We start from the raw sequence: 16,084 nt of genomic DNA, 5'->3' as shown, positions 1-16,084 counted from the left end.
TCTTGCAAATGCAGCATGGAGAGTCAAATGGCAGATTTGCCAATTGAGCTGTAAGCGGAGAGGCAATTGGATTATCTGCGATAAGGTTCGTTGGCCCTTCTCGTTGCCAACTGAAGCAGAATCGGTGGAGAGCTTGTCAGAGCAGTGACAGATAACCGTTAGGGTTATCTCGACAGCAGGCAGGCGAAGGTCTGCCATTGAATCACTTTTACGTTCATACAGTGGCCTTCCAAGAACGGCTGCTAGTTTTATCTCCCGCCAGCTTTGTAGCCTTCCACCGAAGTTACGCTGCTGATTAATCATTTTGGGGTTGCCTGGTCATTAAAATTTTCGCCAAAATTCAGTTCAGTTATATTCAGCACATGAACAGTTTAGTTAAACTGCTTATATAGAAATATTAAGGTATTAACTAACAAAGTACCACACGCAGAGGAGCAGATCAAAAATGGGCTGAGTACCAGGAAAGTGATTTTATCCCCAATCTTGATTTTTACTTCGTTGTGTTAAGAACAAAAACAGGACTCCATAGAATATTTGTTACTGCCGCTCGTCCAGAGAAGGAAAAGTGTGAAACTGTAGCTGCTGTCGACCATGGGTTCTCGCATCGAATAGTAAAAGCAGCAGCGTCAAAGACGTCTAAAAGGCCAAGATTAACTCTAACCCATTAAAAGTTTAATAAGGAGTGCTAATGAAATGAAATTTCTCGCACAGGTGCCAAGTGAGCAAATAACTAAAGTTTTGTGATTCTTCGACTTCTCCCTGCGTATTTATTGCTCGAACAGTCCACGGGTGTACTGCCGCCCGAAATATTGTTTCCGTTCGACACTATGGAACGGCAGTACACCCGTAGACTGTTCGAACTAACGGTTTGGTCATTCTTATGACAGCATGTTGACTGAAAGTAGACTTCCGCGTATTTAGTCACAGATGTGCTGTTGAATAAACGGCTCTCCAGTTTCCAAACGTGCGCAGTAATCACCGTACCATAGGAAATGTAAGATAAAAGTATCCTAGTGCTCCGGGAAGTTTCCATGGAGAGAGCAGACGAGCTGCTTATCAGATAAAAATTGGAGTCTTGCGTGATACTTCAGTGACATGACGTTGTTCGTTCGTTCACATATGGACTTGATTAGACATACGTTACGTGCTTGCATACAGAAATTGTGCAAAAATATTTCCCGAACAGAAAAGTATTTCGCAAGCTGGTACCTCTAAATCTTGTTCGCTGCACCCAATATCTCAGTGACGGTATAAATAGTGCACAAAATATGTTAATTCTTCGCTGGGGGTAGGTGGAAACTGCTGCATGGGCAGGGGTGAAAAATTCTGGAAAAACCCCCGAGAACTACTGCTTCGCATGCAAAGTGTTATGGGAAATACTCTTTACTGATGGCTTGATGGCACTGGATGAACTTAGAACAGTTTACCGTGAAACATCCCCTTTGAACAATTATACAAGACTGTGCTTAAACTGACACACAATATTTTGTTAGCGCAACGCAATCTTTCAAAAATCCCTACAAAAGAATGGCCCTGACTAACATTAAACTATACCTTTCACAAATCACTTACCTCACAAAAATCTTCGCTGCTCAAGCTACTGCAATACAGCGAGCGCCACTACTGCTAGCTAAATAAAAGATTCAAACTACTGAAGGCACTAACTACTGATATGGATAGTTAGCAAATGAAAGATATTAATAGAGAACGAACAATGTATTTACCTTGATATCATCATATATAAATATAGCAGTTCATGACAAATTACAAACCTCCGCCATCTCTCTGCCCACATCCACCACTGCTGGCGGCTCACCTCCAACTGCGCAACGCTACGCGCTGTTCACAGCCAGCTGCCTAACACTACAATGGCGAGTATTACAACAATGCAAAGCAGCCACAGACTGCACACAGCACAGCCAGTGATTTTCATATTGAGCGCTACGTAACGTTGCCAATAAGAAAACATAAACAGCCTACTTACATAGAGAAAACATAAACAGCCTACTTACAACCGGTTTCAACCCTAATACCAGAAATAAGACAGAGTAATCGGAAACTGACCCGAGACTACTGACGTCACTGGTATCACTTGTCCGAACACGGTCGCTGACTGCTTTAAAAGGGAAGAAAAACAAATAGCTAGTACCATGATAAACTACAAACGGTACGAGGACTGGATTGATAGAACTCTGAACTGCTACAGCCTTATTAACTTGGAATCGCGTTACTGTGATCAAGCCAGAACCGTCAAACGAGAGTGAATGACAAATTTCAGTATTGCTGCCAGTGTTCGGTATCTGCGGGCAGGCATTTTTCCTTCACTGTGTTCAGTTCTGAAGGTCCATTGGAGACGAATCAGGTGAATAGGACGAGGGCAATTGAGAATTTTAATTACTGTGCTGGTAAACCCCTTATGTTTGATTTTCAAACAGCTGAGCAGACATTTCTCTCTTTACTTATTCTGATCACTAAACTGACACACAATATTTTTAGCGCAACGCAATCTGACTTTCAATAATATCTACAAAAGAGTGGCCCTGACTAACAATAACCTAAACGTTTCGAGTCACTTACCTTACAAAAATCTTCGTTACTCGAGCTATTGCAATACAGCGAGCGCTAATACTGCCAGCTAAATAAAGGATTATAACTACTGAAGGCAGTAACTACCGGTAGGTATAGTTAGCAAATGAAAGATTTTGATAGGAAACTAAATTTGTAAGAGATATACATATATATATAATTACAAATTTGGTTTCTCTGACGGACACACGTCCAGATCGTCAGCTCTCAAAACTGTTCTCTCTGTCTCTTCAGACATCCACCACTGTTGGCGGCTCACCTCAAACTGCGCAACGCTACGCGCTGTTGACATCCAACAATGCAAACCAGCCACGACTATACACAGCAGAATCAGATTTTCATATAGACCGCGACGTGGCGTTACCAACATAAAAACCTTAGATAGTGAATAGACAAGCAGTCGTCAATGTTCAGAAATAGATGTGACATGCTTGACGCTGCATTCCGCAGGGCGAAATTGATTGTAGAGCTCTTCCCGGCGTCGCTAATTATGACGAATGAAATGCTCCTGCACATTTTTGTATAGGAAAAATGCAGTGAAGTAATGCCACTTCAGGTATTTTCCAGCGTGCTTGGCAGGTGTTACCACTGGGAGTCATCTTTAAAGCCTTCCGTGTCGTCCTTTACTGCTGCGGCTGTTGCGACGCCTCCGCAGATGGCAGTGACGTCAGAAGGGAGTTTCGGGGGTGGGGAGGGGGGTGAGGCACCGCGCCGCTGCACCGCTGAAGAGTCCTTGCTCCGGTCTACTCTACGCCGCGGGCAGCGGCCGGACGCCATGTTGAGTGACGTCAGGCGGCCGTCCTTTCACTGTCCGCGGAGTTGCCTGGCAACGGGCCTGCCGTGGCGCGGCGGCGGTGGCGGCGCGGTGGTGGGGAGCGCGCGGCCCCTCTGCCTCCACACCTGCGGCAGCAGCCAGTCACCGCCGGCCGCTCGTCGACGTCGGTTGACGGCTGGTTGCGCTCTTCGTGTGTCCCGTCGCGCGGTTCGCCGCTGTCCGCCGACTCGGCTGCTTCGCGCTCCTGACAGCCACTGCTGCGCCCGCGCTTCCTTTCTGTTCCGACGTTGCGCGCGACAACGCCGGAGCTGGGATACGTACGAAGGCACTGCGTTCCGTCCTACGGCGTCTAGTTCAGTAGACGCTGGTCTGTGCATGGAATTGGCACGCTGCTGCTCCAGCTGACAGTCGCCTTGCGAGCAGTTCACTAAACACGGTACATACCTCATTCATCTTCCTGATTCGTGTGCTTAATTTTTTGGTGCATAGAGGTTCTGTGACGCAACGTTTAAATTTTTTAGAAATTTATTCCCGAGTCTTCATCGGTTAAGCAACAACACTCCTAATACCATTGTCGTAACGCTGTACATAATCGCGGAACTTACTTTCCCTGTGCTAGAGTAGACAAGCTTCTCGTCACCGTAAAAATGTTGTCCGCGTCTATGGACTTGGCTCGTTGAGTGCTCATCGGTACGCTCGTCCTACTTCGTGTTGGTGCATAACATCGTTAGTACAGTACTCCTAAGAGCACTGTACGTGGTGCGGCGTGCTTTTCACTTTTTTGTGAGCCATCTGTTAGAGGATTGCGCGCGCCGTGGTGGGCCAGTAGCCGCGCTGTTACGTAACAGTGCTGCTAGCCTGAACTGTGATTCACGCCGCTATTGCTGCATGGCTGGCGACTCACACTCTACATTTAAGCTGAATTTCTCTTCATTACCTACAGATCAACAGAAGTCTTACAGAAACTCGTCGAGAAGAGGTCTCAAACTTTTGTCACTCGTTTACTAACTGGAGAAATTCACATTGATCGTGTCAGTGCAGCAGAAACGAGACGTCAGTAAACTCACGTGGACAATGGGTCTGAACACACTATAGCTTTGTTAGTGACTTGAGTGCGCTGTGGATGTGCGATAACGACTTAAAAACATCCCTAGAGCTGTCTGCCGTCAGCTGTTGCCACCGCGCAAATTTTGTTTTTAGAGACAATTGCACAAATAACCAGGACGTGATGAAATGCATGTTACACCATCTTGAACACGTCTTGCTATCTGGCACGATACGTAATGTTACCGTTATCTTCGCATTGTGGTTGGAGACCTGCATTTACTCCCAGTCCTGTACCCAAGAGAAAGGCAGTAATACAGTCACGGCATTGTGCGAAGATTACTTCCGTAGCTGTTGACTCTGTAAATTGTAATACGGGTCAGTAGGTTTCCATTCACTTTCGACTCAGCGAAGTAGTCCGTTAAACAGTCGGCTTCTTAAAGGTACTGAAACAGTAATTGCATTTGAAATGTTTGCCACTTCATTTTGCGAGCAAAACAGTGTTTGGTTTAGAGTACTCCAGAGTGTCTAAATGTTCAGAGGTTAGCCAGCTGCAATGGATGAAAACCTGTACGCTATCGTATGAGAACGTTCGTACAAAATCGCTAAGAGGTTGCATTATATTGTTAAGAATCAAAATGAGAATGGTTTTAAAATTTCCAGTAGGATTGTAGATTTGTAGTGACAGCGTATCAAGCAAATGTAATAATGACTCTAAAACATTTTTTCAGACAAAAAGACAGTTGTGCGTGTAGTTCCTTATCGGCCTTCATTTCTTTAATTTTTTGCTGACGTTATGGACAGCCAGAAAATTTAACAAAGATCGATGTTGGCATTACAAACAGTCTTCCAGGAGTGTTACCTTTGCGTGTGGTTTCGCTAGTGTTAACCTTACCGCCTTAGTTCTCATTTAAGTAGCTTTGTTGGGCAAAGTGCTCAGTTCGACAAAGTTCGTAGTCTGAAATGGTAACTATGCTCCGAACACGTTAGTCATCGGTAGCCCATTTCTACATTTGTTACCATTTCTGTTTGATTGGTTCTAGAATTACTAGGTTTCTAACCTCGTACGCATAAGCTGCAGTCTAGATTGCAGTGGGCTGTGGACGTCCTGAGATCAGTTACCTGATGGTTTAAAACGTCAAATACGGTCGTTCAGGATATTTGGCATAAGGGACCAGTTACCATTATGATTAGTATTTCAGAGTTTCGAACACGTCAGACCAGTAAATGAACCCAAAGCTGTCAACTAGTTGCAACTAAACGTGATTTTATTCGACCTCTTGGTCATAGTTTCGCCGCATGCAATCCCGTATTCTGAAATTCATGCAACTAAAATTTCACATTGATAAGACATGTGTGGTTTATTTCTACATTGTAACTAATCCTACATGACAAGCCCTTACCATAGGGGCCAACATGTTTAATAATGTATACAATGAAACGCACTGACAGCATATTTTCATAGAACAAATATTGATAACTTCATTATTAGGTGTTTCCCAGTGTGAAATTTTACTTAAATTTGTTTCTGAAGTCTGGTTTACATCTGTCGAATACTTGGTCAAAGTTTCAAACTGGCTGATTGCTTTGCATTCATTTACTAATCGGAATTTTAGATCATAACATGAACAGTTAGATATATCACATAAAACACCATGAAGTTTCATGGCTAAAGGAAACTACAAATAGCCTTGCTGGAATGAAAAACAGTATCGTAATGGAGAAACAGCATTAATAGGAGGCATTACTTTTGAATTCGTCAGTTCGAGCCTGCTCGAGGTTACACGCCTGCTGGGCTGACACTAACCTCCGAAGCTAGGTACCGTCCTCAGATACGCGCTATGCAGTACAGGACTTGACAATTAAAATACAATGGATTATTAATATATTTTAAATCGGCCCAATCAAACGATGGAAGTTTGTGTTTTACATTCTTTAGTTTTAAGACTTCTTTGGTTGCGCTGAGAGTCGAAAACGCCTTAGACATCATAGCTAATTCGCTCTTTCGACCATTCTTAAAATCTTGTAAGGCATATTCCAGCTTAAACTACGTCGGAGTGGATCATCGTGAACTTGTTTCATCACATTTGTGTGTGAAATCTTCTGGGAGTTAACTGCTAATGTCAGTAGTCCCTAAGTTTAGACACTACTTACGTTAAATTATCCTAAGCAAGCGCACACACACGCGCGCACACACACACACACACACACACACACACACACACACACACACACACACATGTCCGAGGGAAGACTCGAACCTCCGCCAGGGACCAGCCGCACATCACAACATTTCAGACGTAGAAAACTCGCCAGATACATGACATAAAGACGAGACACATGTTACTTTCACATTTCGAAGTGTGGTAGAGCATGAAAATGGTTGACACCGCTATAGTGACACACAAGCGGAAAGCGACCATGTTGTTTTCTAAGTGTATGTTGCGTTTTGTTCCTTCATCTGTCAGTGCACCGTTCATGCACGTTTTCCATGTATCCACCCTTCTGCGAAGTATTTTCATTTTTTACTCATTCACAGCGATAGTCGTGCTTTCGACATTCAAAGACCATCTTCAGATTCAATAGCCAGGATCTGATAGTGTTACTGATTAACTTAATCAAAAGTGTTTTTTATTTTTCTCCAGTTCTGATGTTACAGCCCCGTTTCCATTATAATTGACCGGGCTGTTATGCCGAGGTCGGTTGATGAATTCTGTGTCAATTCCCAACGTTTCGTCTCCGACTGCGAGACACATCTTCAAGGGGGTCCGTAGCTCGATGAAAGGACCAACACACCCACTGGCTCAGCGAGTCAGTAGCGAGCCAGTGGGTGTGTTGGTCCTTCCATCGAGCTACGGACCCCGTTGAAGATTTCTCTCGCAGTCGGAGACGAAACGTTGTGAATTGACACAGAATTCGTCAACCGACCACGGCATAACAGCCCGGATAATTATAATGGACATGATAATTCCGGCCGTGAAAGTCTATATTTTAGTAGCCCCGTTTCAGCAACGCAAACAATGTTTTTCCCGAAATTTCCCGACACCAGTTTCTTCGCCCTATTGTGACTGACGTGCAGCACTAACGTGAAAGGCAGCAAAATATTGTACCACCATTGGACGTTAATGTCGCAAACACTTGCTATAGATTATGGGCGTGCGCAGCGCTAGTAAGCACTGTCTCCTGCAGCGATGCTGACTGGTGTGTTTTCTGTCGGTTGCAGTGTGGCTCCTTGGAGATCGGCGAGGAGCGTCGTCGGCGCGTCAACATGATGGAGACCCTGAGCCAGGTCAGCGAGAACTCGACCGGCGGCAGCGGTAGCGGCGGCCAGCAGCGGCTGGCGGTGCTCAGCTACGAGCAGGTGCGCCGCCTCAACGACGTCATGGACGAGGTGGTGTCGATCCACGGGCGCGGCAACTTCCCCACGCTGGAGGTGCGCCTGCGCGACCTGGTGACGGTGGTGCGCGCCAAGCTGGAGGCGGAGACGGGCGTCCGGGTGCGCGACATCCGCCTCAACGGCGGCGCCGCATCGCACGTGCTCGCCACCGAGTCGCAGCCCTACAACGACCTCGACCTCATCTTCGCCGTCGAGCTGTCGGGCGGGCGCAACTTCGACCGCGTCAAGACGGCCGTGCTGGGCTCGCTGTTCGACCTGCTGCCCGAGGGAGTCAGCCGCAAGCGCATCACCACGTGCAGCCTCAAGGAGGCGTACGTCTCCAAGATGGTGAAGGTGAACCACGACGGCGACCGCTGGTCGCTCATCTCGCTCGGCAACTCGCGCGGCCACAAGAACGTCGAGCTCAAGTTCGTGGACTCGATGCGGCGCCAGTTCGAGTTCTCCGTCGACTCGTTCCAGATCGTGCTCGACTCGCTGCTGCTCTTCTACGAGTGCAGCGAGCTGCCCATCGGCGAGAACTTCTATCCGACCGTCGTCGGCGAGTCCGTGTACGGCGACTTCCAGGAGGCGCTCTACCACCTGCACAAGAAGCTGATCGCGACCAGGCACCCGGAGGAGATCCGCGGCGGCGGCCTGCTCAAGTACTGCTACCTGCTCGTCAAGAACTACCGGCCGGCGCAGCCCGACTACATCAAGACGCTCGAGCGCTACATGTGCTCGCGCTTCTTCATAGACTTCTCGGACATCAACCAGCAGCGGGCCAAGCTCGAGAACTACCTGTGGAACCACTTCGTCGACGCGGACGAGGAGCAACTCAAGTACCAGTACCTGATGCTTCTGCACAGCGTCGTCGAGGAGTCGACCGTGTGCCTGATGGGCCACGAGCGGCGGCAGACGCTCGCCCTCATAGAGGAGCTGGCCTACCGCGTGCTCTTCGCCGAGCAGAGCCGGCTCCTGGCGGCGCACCACCAGGCGGCCGCCCCCGCGGCCACCGCCCCCGCCGCCCCCGCGCCCACCGCCACGCTGCTGTACACGACGGGGCACGGCCACGTGTTCTACGCGCCCGTCATCCCCACGTGCACGTGCGCAGGCGGCGCCGCCGCGGCGTGGATGGCCGCAGCTGCCGCCGCTTGCTCCTCGTGATGTTCGCGCTCGCGTTCGCAGCTGCGCGTTCGCGTCCACTGCCGCCCGGAGGCGGTCGCAGCCGCAGCGGCGGAGCTCTTCTGCAAACTGTGAACGCGGCGGCCGTCGTCCGCCCCCGCACTCCGCCGGCTAAGGAGGTGCTGGCCGCTTACCGCCTCGTACCCAGAAACTGTGCGACGGGAAGCTAAAAAAACAAACCCATAAACTGTTTCACGAGTTAGTCGTGACCGTGGCTACACGTCAAGTTGCGGCACTGAACCTACTGTTGAGTCATAAAAAAAAGAGGAAAAATATTTTCTAATAGCATGAATGCACGAAAAATGACGAAAAAAGTGGACAAAACGGACTTAACAGGAAAAACACTACGCTAAAAAATAATTGCGACCAAACCATTCCGAGATACACAACTCGTTTAAATTGATTTGGTGTGTGGCTGTGAAAAAAGCTCCAAAAGAAATAAATAAAATTTCTGGTTGTGCTGTTTTGAATTACTAGGAGGATAAGTTTCAATTTTCTTTTTCATGAATAAGGTAGAATGCAGCCTGAAGTTACAATATGCAGTATGTTTAATGCTTTTATCTGGTAACTTGGTTGAAGATTTTTTGAAGTAATGGAAAGTTTTCTTGAAAAATTGTAGGTAAGAGGTTTGAAATCATAAAGTTTCTTGCAGATATTTTAGATTAGGTTTTGTATAGTAGTAGTAGTAGCAACAGCAGCAGACAAGCGTTGAGTATTCCAAAGTAAACGGAGTGATGATACGTTATGCCCCTTGATGCTCATGTTTGTTTCCGTATGAAATTACTTGTTGACAAAGGTTACTTACAGCGTCCGCGAACAGTTCAGGGACATAAAAAATTCAGCACGGAGATTGCCAAGTTTTCTTTACCATCTCTCCTCTGCCGGTTACAATAGTGGAGACGTGAGTTTTTTTTTGGTGAAAAGTCCATACTTGGGAATGCACAACTTTCGTCTGTTTACATAACCGCCTCTTTGTGTGGCTGTCACGATGGTTCCGTACTGCTCGGTTATACGTGCCAGTTGACCTCGCTGAGGCGAGCAAATTCGCTCGCGAGGAGAAAGGGAAACCGGCCTGTTAGGATGTAGGCTGTGCTTGCAGGAAGTGCACAAAAGCTTCGCGATTGAAGATTCCTTTTTTTTTAAAAAAAGGATGACTCCACGTGAAGTGACCCTACGAAGCCAGAGGCGGGACGTAATACGTTCGGTGCAACTTTGAACGGGTACTGTAGAGTGTGTTCAGAATTTCTTTAAAAAATGTCGCAAGTAATATTTATAAATATAGTTCCATGAAATCACAAAAACAGCTGATGGTTTTTACAGACTACCTGAGTAATTTGGAAACATTTTAAATTTTTAAGAAAACATGAGAAACACGAATTTTTATCGTTTTAGAGTTAACGAACAATAGACGTTAGAATTAATCTTAAGAAAGGTAGAGGCACACTCTCCGTTAGTTCGGTGTTTGGCAATTTTTTATTTCTTGCCCAAGTGTGAGCACTTTAAGCATAGATGAATTTAGATTTGCAAGTACTGTTTCGTAAGACTGTCAACGTTTGTCTCCACAGTGAAATTATGCCCAAACTGTGAGACTCGTATTTTTTTGAGCATTGCACATTAATTCTCCTAATTCGTTAGCACTTTTCTTGCGTGACTGGAAGTTTTAGGAACTTTTATTATGTATGTGTGATTGCTAGTTGCGTGGCTTTACCAGGAATGACAGAAAAATGTGCAGAATATTGCTTTTTTGTTGATTATATTCCAAATATTAGATCTCAGTAACATTTCTTTATGACCGTCGGATAAGTTTTGAGTGATTAAGCATAAGATTTTTTCTTTGCATGACGTGAAGTTATAGGTTGTCGTTAGGTTTATTACGCATGGTATTGACTTTAAAGTAATAAAACTTTCAAACAGCATTTCTTATCACTAGTGATTAAGTAAAAAAAAATTAATTGTATCGATGTGTATATATCAATATTACCTATTTAAAGAGAAAAGGTGTATCTTCAAAGTTCGCTTGTAATGTGCTCTGGCTTCGAAGCCAGATGTGTTTAAACTGACACTGGCTCGTGATTTGCACTAGCTCGCGACCCTGTCCCCCTTTCAACGTATTACAAATGATTATATCGGGTGCCAAAGGTTTAAAAGATCTTGCTCAAAAGAACGTCAGTGAGAAAGAAATGAAGGAAATTAGTGTGCTGTACTGCCAATTGTCGTTACTCGTGACTGTTAATGTTCACACCATATCTGGAGCACATTGCACGGCTTTGTGAGCGTGTAACATTATTCAGTAGAGTAAGCACGTAGATTGGTAGAACTTCAGGCTGCAATCCCTCTAAAGTGGCATTTAGGCAGTATGGAATAGGCAATAAGAAGATAGTTATTTTAATTAAAGATTTCTTACAAGAGATGTATTTTGTTTGCAGATAGCAAAGAAATGTTTTGCCATACTGGTAATTTGCTTAACTATTAAGAGCCTTTGGCTATGAGAATACTATAGTATTTTGCTTAAAGGTTGAACTGTCTGATTTAAGAAAAGTTTTCATCTTCTGTATTAAGGTCCTTTTGGCAAGTGTACTTGTCTGTTGTTTCATAACATACTGGAACAATTTCGACTGACACTAATGTTACTCCCTGCATTCCCCAATGTCTGCTTAATTATTTTGTTACCAAATAATTTAGGTAAGCATGAACTTGGTGGGGAATTACATTTTGATGAAAAAAGTTCATTAAAGTACATAAAAACATGACACTTTGTTAGCATATTTATTGTTCACCTACCTGACTTCCTTTCCTCTCACATTGAATCTTACATGACTGAGTTTGAAGTGCAGTGCCCAATAAACAGGGATACTTCCCAGAAATCCCAACAGACTTTAAAACTAGTCTTGTGAAATTACATTATGATGGCCATAAAGCATGAATCTAATTTTGAAGACATGAAGCTTCCTCACTAGAATTAAGCTACAAAATTAAAAATCATAAAAAGTAGGAATTTTGATAGCTTATGTTAGATGTTAACTAAATTTCAAACGACTGTGGTAAGAAGCAACTGATCGTGAATAAAACAGGTGGATGGCTAAAATTGGTGAAGCCACTGGGCAAAGCCACTAAGCTATTTACAAAAAGCATGCTCTAAAATTGGCCATCAATGATGGTTTACTTTAAGATCGACGGTGTTGTAAGTTCTGTACTGAGAAGTGTGCATATAGAGAAATGTTCTCAACCGCTGGGCGAGGATTACGTTGCGTAATAGCAGCGATAACGTCTTTCGAAATAACTCCGCCGCTGTCAAAGCGTTTTATGCTAATCATCCTGTTGCTTGGTAGCGAAGCTATCTGGACGTGTGTGGAACCACCATACTAAAACGGAACACTTAAGATAACATAGTAAATCTTTACACTTTGTCACCCACAGAAACAAGAAAATAAAGGTAGCAAGTAAAAACGAATAGCTCTTAAGATGCTCGTATTGAAGTTAATGGCGTTCAGTGAGCTTTTCTATCGGTGGGTTTGTTATTAAGTCCTTACGGTGGGATTGCGCATTACATCAAACTAATTTTTCATTAGACTTCATTAGCTGAATGTAACTAGGCGCAAGCCTGGGGAGGGAGCAAAAAGATATCGTTCACGTAAAAATGGTATTCCATTCTTCACTATCTTTCAGTTAGGTCTGCTGTATATCAATTTCCAAATTACAGTTTCTACACAATGGCGTGTTTAACGAAATGTGTTCCTGATGTTGCTATTTAACATGTGACGCTAATGTCTGAATATTAGGCCTTCTAGATTCTACCAGCTTAAAAAAAAAGTTGATGCCATATATAAAACTTTCAAATGACGAGGTAGTAGATGTGATACATTGTTTTAGATGTGAATATGCTGAAGCAGTGTTGCACTTAACACTGAAGACTATTGCATGCTTCGAATTAAGGCATTCGGACGACTCGTCTCTAAGCATCTTGAACACAGGTAGATAGGTACCACATTACAATTCTACAGGAGAAGTGATAATGAAGCCAGTAATGTAAATCAGTTCTTAGTAGATGATGCCTTGTAGATATCTTCAGATAACGATGTACTCTCATGTGATACGGAGAGATTGCGCAAGTGTTCTACTGTGTACGCTAAGACAAAGGTGGCAAGTCTCAAGAACTTGTGTATGAAACACTCTGATTTAATAGTTAAATAAAACTGCAGGAATTCTTGATTTCGGATTTATTGGAAGTTTCGTAGCCATTGAAAGAAAGTCAAACATGGACAGCTTTCGAAGACATGATTTCCATTGGATCTTATCTAGTCCAGATATTTGTTAGTATTCCTAAACCACTTACATTGCCATGACGGAAAAAGGTGACGGACGGAGGGAAAGTATCTCCTCGATCACGGATACTTCCACTGTTCATGCACATAATTTCCTCTTACCTCAATATGAATACTGCGTGCGCAGTCTCATGATATACACTGTTTCATTGCTCGTTTACGCTATGCCTAATGCAATCAAACTTAAAAATAAATCTTGCAAAAACACCTCAGGGTTTTAACCAATCCTCAGTACGTTTTATGTAGACTCCCATTCAATCAGTTAAAATTATCTGTACAAAAGATAAGAATCCAGAACTTCATTGTGTGTATTATGGAAAAACTAATCTTTCTTCAAACCGTAATTACATTACTAAATACAGGGACGTGTCAACATCTGTCATCGTGGTACACAATGGCACAAACTATGAACGACTAATCTCAAGAGAATCGCAATATGTTACTCTGCGTATAGGTAATGAATCGGAGAATGAAAAGATAGGCATTTAGAGCCGAAGGTAAGTCTGAACTACATTGTTATCTCAATCTATGCAAAAAGGCAGTTAAAGGTTTCTGAATTTTAGCGTCTGTCATCAAAGGTATTATCCAATAAAATCTTGAACAGTCATGCCTTTTTTCACGTAGTATTCACGTAGTATTCACTTAGTATTCACTTAGTATTCACTTAGTATTCACTTAGTATTCACTTAGTATTCACTTAGTATTCACTTAGTATTCACTTAGTAAGTTGCTACTTGAAAATACATTAAATAACTTGGGTGAAACTTTCGCCCATAAAGGAGTAAAGGATGAAGCTATAACACAGCGTGAAATACCTCACAGCAGAAAACTTGTGAAAAGGTTGAAGATTTTTTCCTTCATTGAAACATAACAGGTCGCTAATAGAAATAATCGGGCATTGATATACCTGATATTGGTCAGTAGATTGCTACATGGTCACTCTTACGACCACCGTTACCGTTTAGATAACATGTCTAGGTTACGTATAATTACATTGTTCTTATGAAATCACTGAAAACCGACGTATTCTATCATGGCAGATACCCCAATAGATACACTAGGCAAGACGTATTATTTTCATATCCAATGCCAATTGTAGGGAGACCAGTACAGATAAAAAATTATTTTATGCATATGTTCAACATACTTGTCGATTACTCACCATTTTTGTTGCAGTCAGCGCACTTAGGTTCGGCTTTGTTATATTACAACCCGTCTTGTACTCCATATGTGGCCAAGTAACAATGTTACCTACAAGCTACTGAGCCTCTGTCTGTGCCAAAACTTATACAGGATGACAATTATTGAACTATACGGAATAAACTCGTCATAACGCGTGAACAGTTTGCGTTAGGACCTTCAAACTGCACGACTGGCCGCGGGGCGTAATGGGATTTAGTATGCGCTGTATGGTTCGGTTTAGCGGCGAAGCTCACTTTCATTTGGATGGGTCGTCGATTTGAAAAATTGGTGCATTTGGATGGGGGGCGGGTGAGAATCCGCATTTCGTGATAGTTACTTCTCCCCCAACGGGTGTATCTGTGGTCTGCAATTCCAGTCAGGAATAATCGGTGCGATGTACCTCAGTGGCATGGTGACTAACGAATGGTACGTGATGGTTTTGGAAGATTTCATCCACATTATCCAAAGTGACAATGATTTGGACAACATGTGGTTCATGCAAGACTGAGCTCGACCTCAACGAAGCAGGAGTGTGGTTGATGTCCTGGAGGAGCACATTGGGGGCTGCATTCCGCTTCCGTGGTACGCAGGGGCCTCTGGCACGGACCTTTATTGGCCGCCATATTCTCTGCATCTGAATACGTGCAACTCCTTTTTGTGAGGCTATATTAAAGACAAGGTGTACAGCAGTAATTCGAAAACCATTGTTGAGCTGAAAACAGGCGTTTAGTCAGACAACATTGATGTTCCGACACTTCAGTGGGTCATCCAGAATTTCGCAATTCGTCTGCGACACATCATCGCCAATGATGGCAGGCATATCGAAGATGTCATAAGCTAAATAGGTATATCTGTAGTGATCTTTATATGTTGCATAAAGTGTGTGCACACTGTAGTTGGTTACTAAGTTTCTTCGTATAGTAAAATAATTATCACGCTCTAGGTCCAAGACTGCCGCGTACTCAGTTCTAAAGTAAACATTCTTTAATACTTGATAGCGATGTCAGAACATGGGTATCGAAGTGATATAAAGATCACCAGTTAAATAATGTCAACGAGTTGTGAAAATTTGAGCAACATAGGTGGGAAATAAACTACCTTAAAGCACTGAAGTGGGAGTTTCCATTCGTGTACTTGGTGTGGCAGAAAGATATTTAGCAAAGAACTCCGTATCATGGTGTGACGTGATGTACGAGCAATTTCCTGCAGCTATTCGTTCGTATAGTGTGCCAGAAGGCGTAAACGACAGACTCCAAGCACTCTCTCTCAAAACGGCGTGCAGAGTAATTCTCAGCGGTGGAGGTAACGGATACATACGTTTATTCAAAAGTGCTACTTCGAAAGCGACCACCAGTAAATGAATGTTTCCTAACCACTCAACAGTACAGTCAGTTTCACTACTTTCAAACTTACAAAACGTTTTGAATATTTTCGATGTGGCACAAATGGAAAACAGTGCAATAAGGGTATGAGAGTTCATCTAAGTCTTGAACCATGTACTTACAGATATCGACGTGGAAAAAAATTGTATTTTTATCCTCACCCCTCAGATAATTACGGCCGGGTAACGAATCTAAACAGACTTGGTAAGTCCCACAAAAGTGCACGCCTAAATAT

General features: G+C 43.8%; 1 protein-coding gene across 2 annotated transcripts in view; it reads left to right on the top strand.

The window, feature by feature from the left end:
- The window catches only part of LOC124794756 (terminal nucleotidyltransferase 5C), a 91,683-nt gene extending 79,970 nt beyond the window's left edge, over positions 1-11,713 (top strand). Inside the window, exons 1-2 of one of the 2 annotated variants that reach the window (XM_047258373.1) lie at positions 3,514-3,797; positions 7,629-11,713. In XM_047258373.1, coding sequence (XP_047114329.1) covers positions 7,674-8,945 — 1,272 coding nt within the window. In that variant the 5' untranslated portion in view covers positions 3,514-3,797; positions 7,629-7,673 and the 3' untranslated portion in view covers positions 8,946-11,713. Of the gene's footprint in view, positions 1-3,513; positions 3,798-7,628 lie in introns of those variants that run through there. The other variant, XM_047258372.1, reaches the window with a different exon arrangement.
- Positions 11,714-16,084: the final 4,371 nt, after the last annotated feature.

The sequence above is a fragment of the Schistocerca piceifrons genome, chromosome 4 (assembly GCF_021461385.2).
Source record: "Schistocerca piceifrons isolate TAMUIC-IGC-003096 chromosome 4, iqSchPice1.1, whole genome shotgun sequence".
NCBI classification, from domain to species: Eukaryota; Metazoa; Arthropoda; class Insecta; order Orthoptera; family Acrididae; genus Schistocerca; species Schistocerca piceifrons.
The sequence above is the reverse complement of the archived record's forward strand: the minus strand, read 5'-3'. Positions and strand labels throughout refer to the sequence as shown.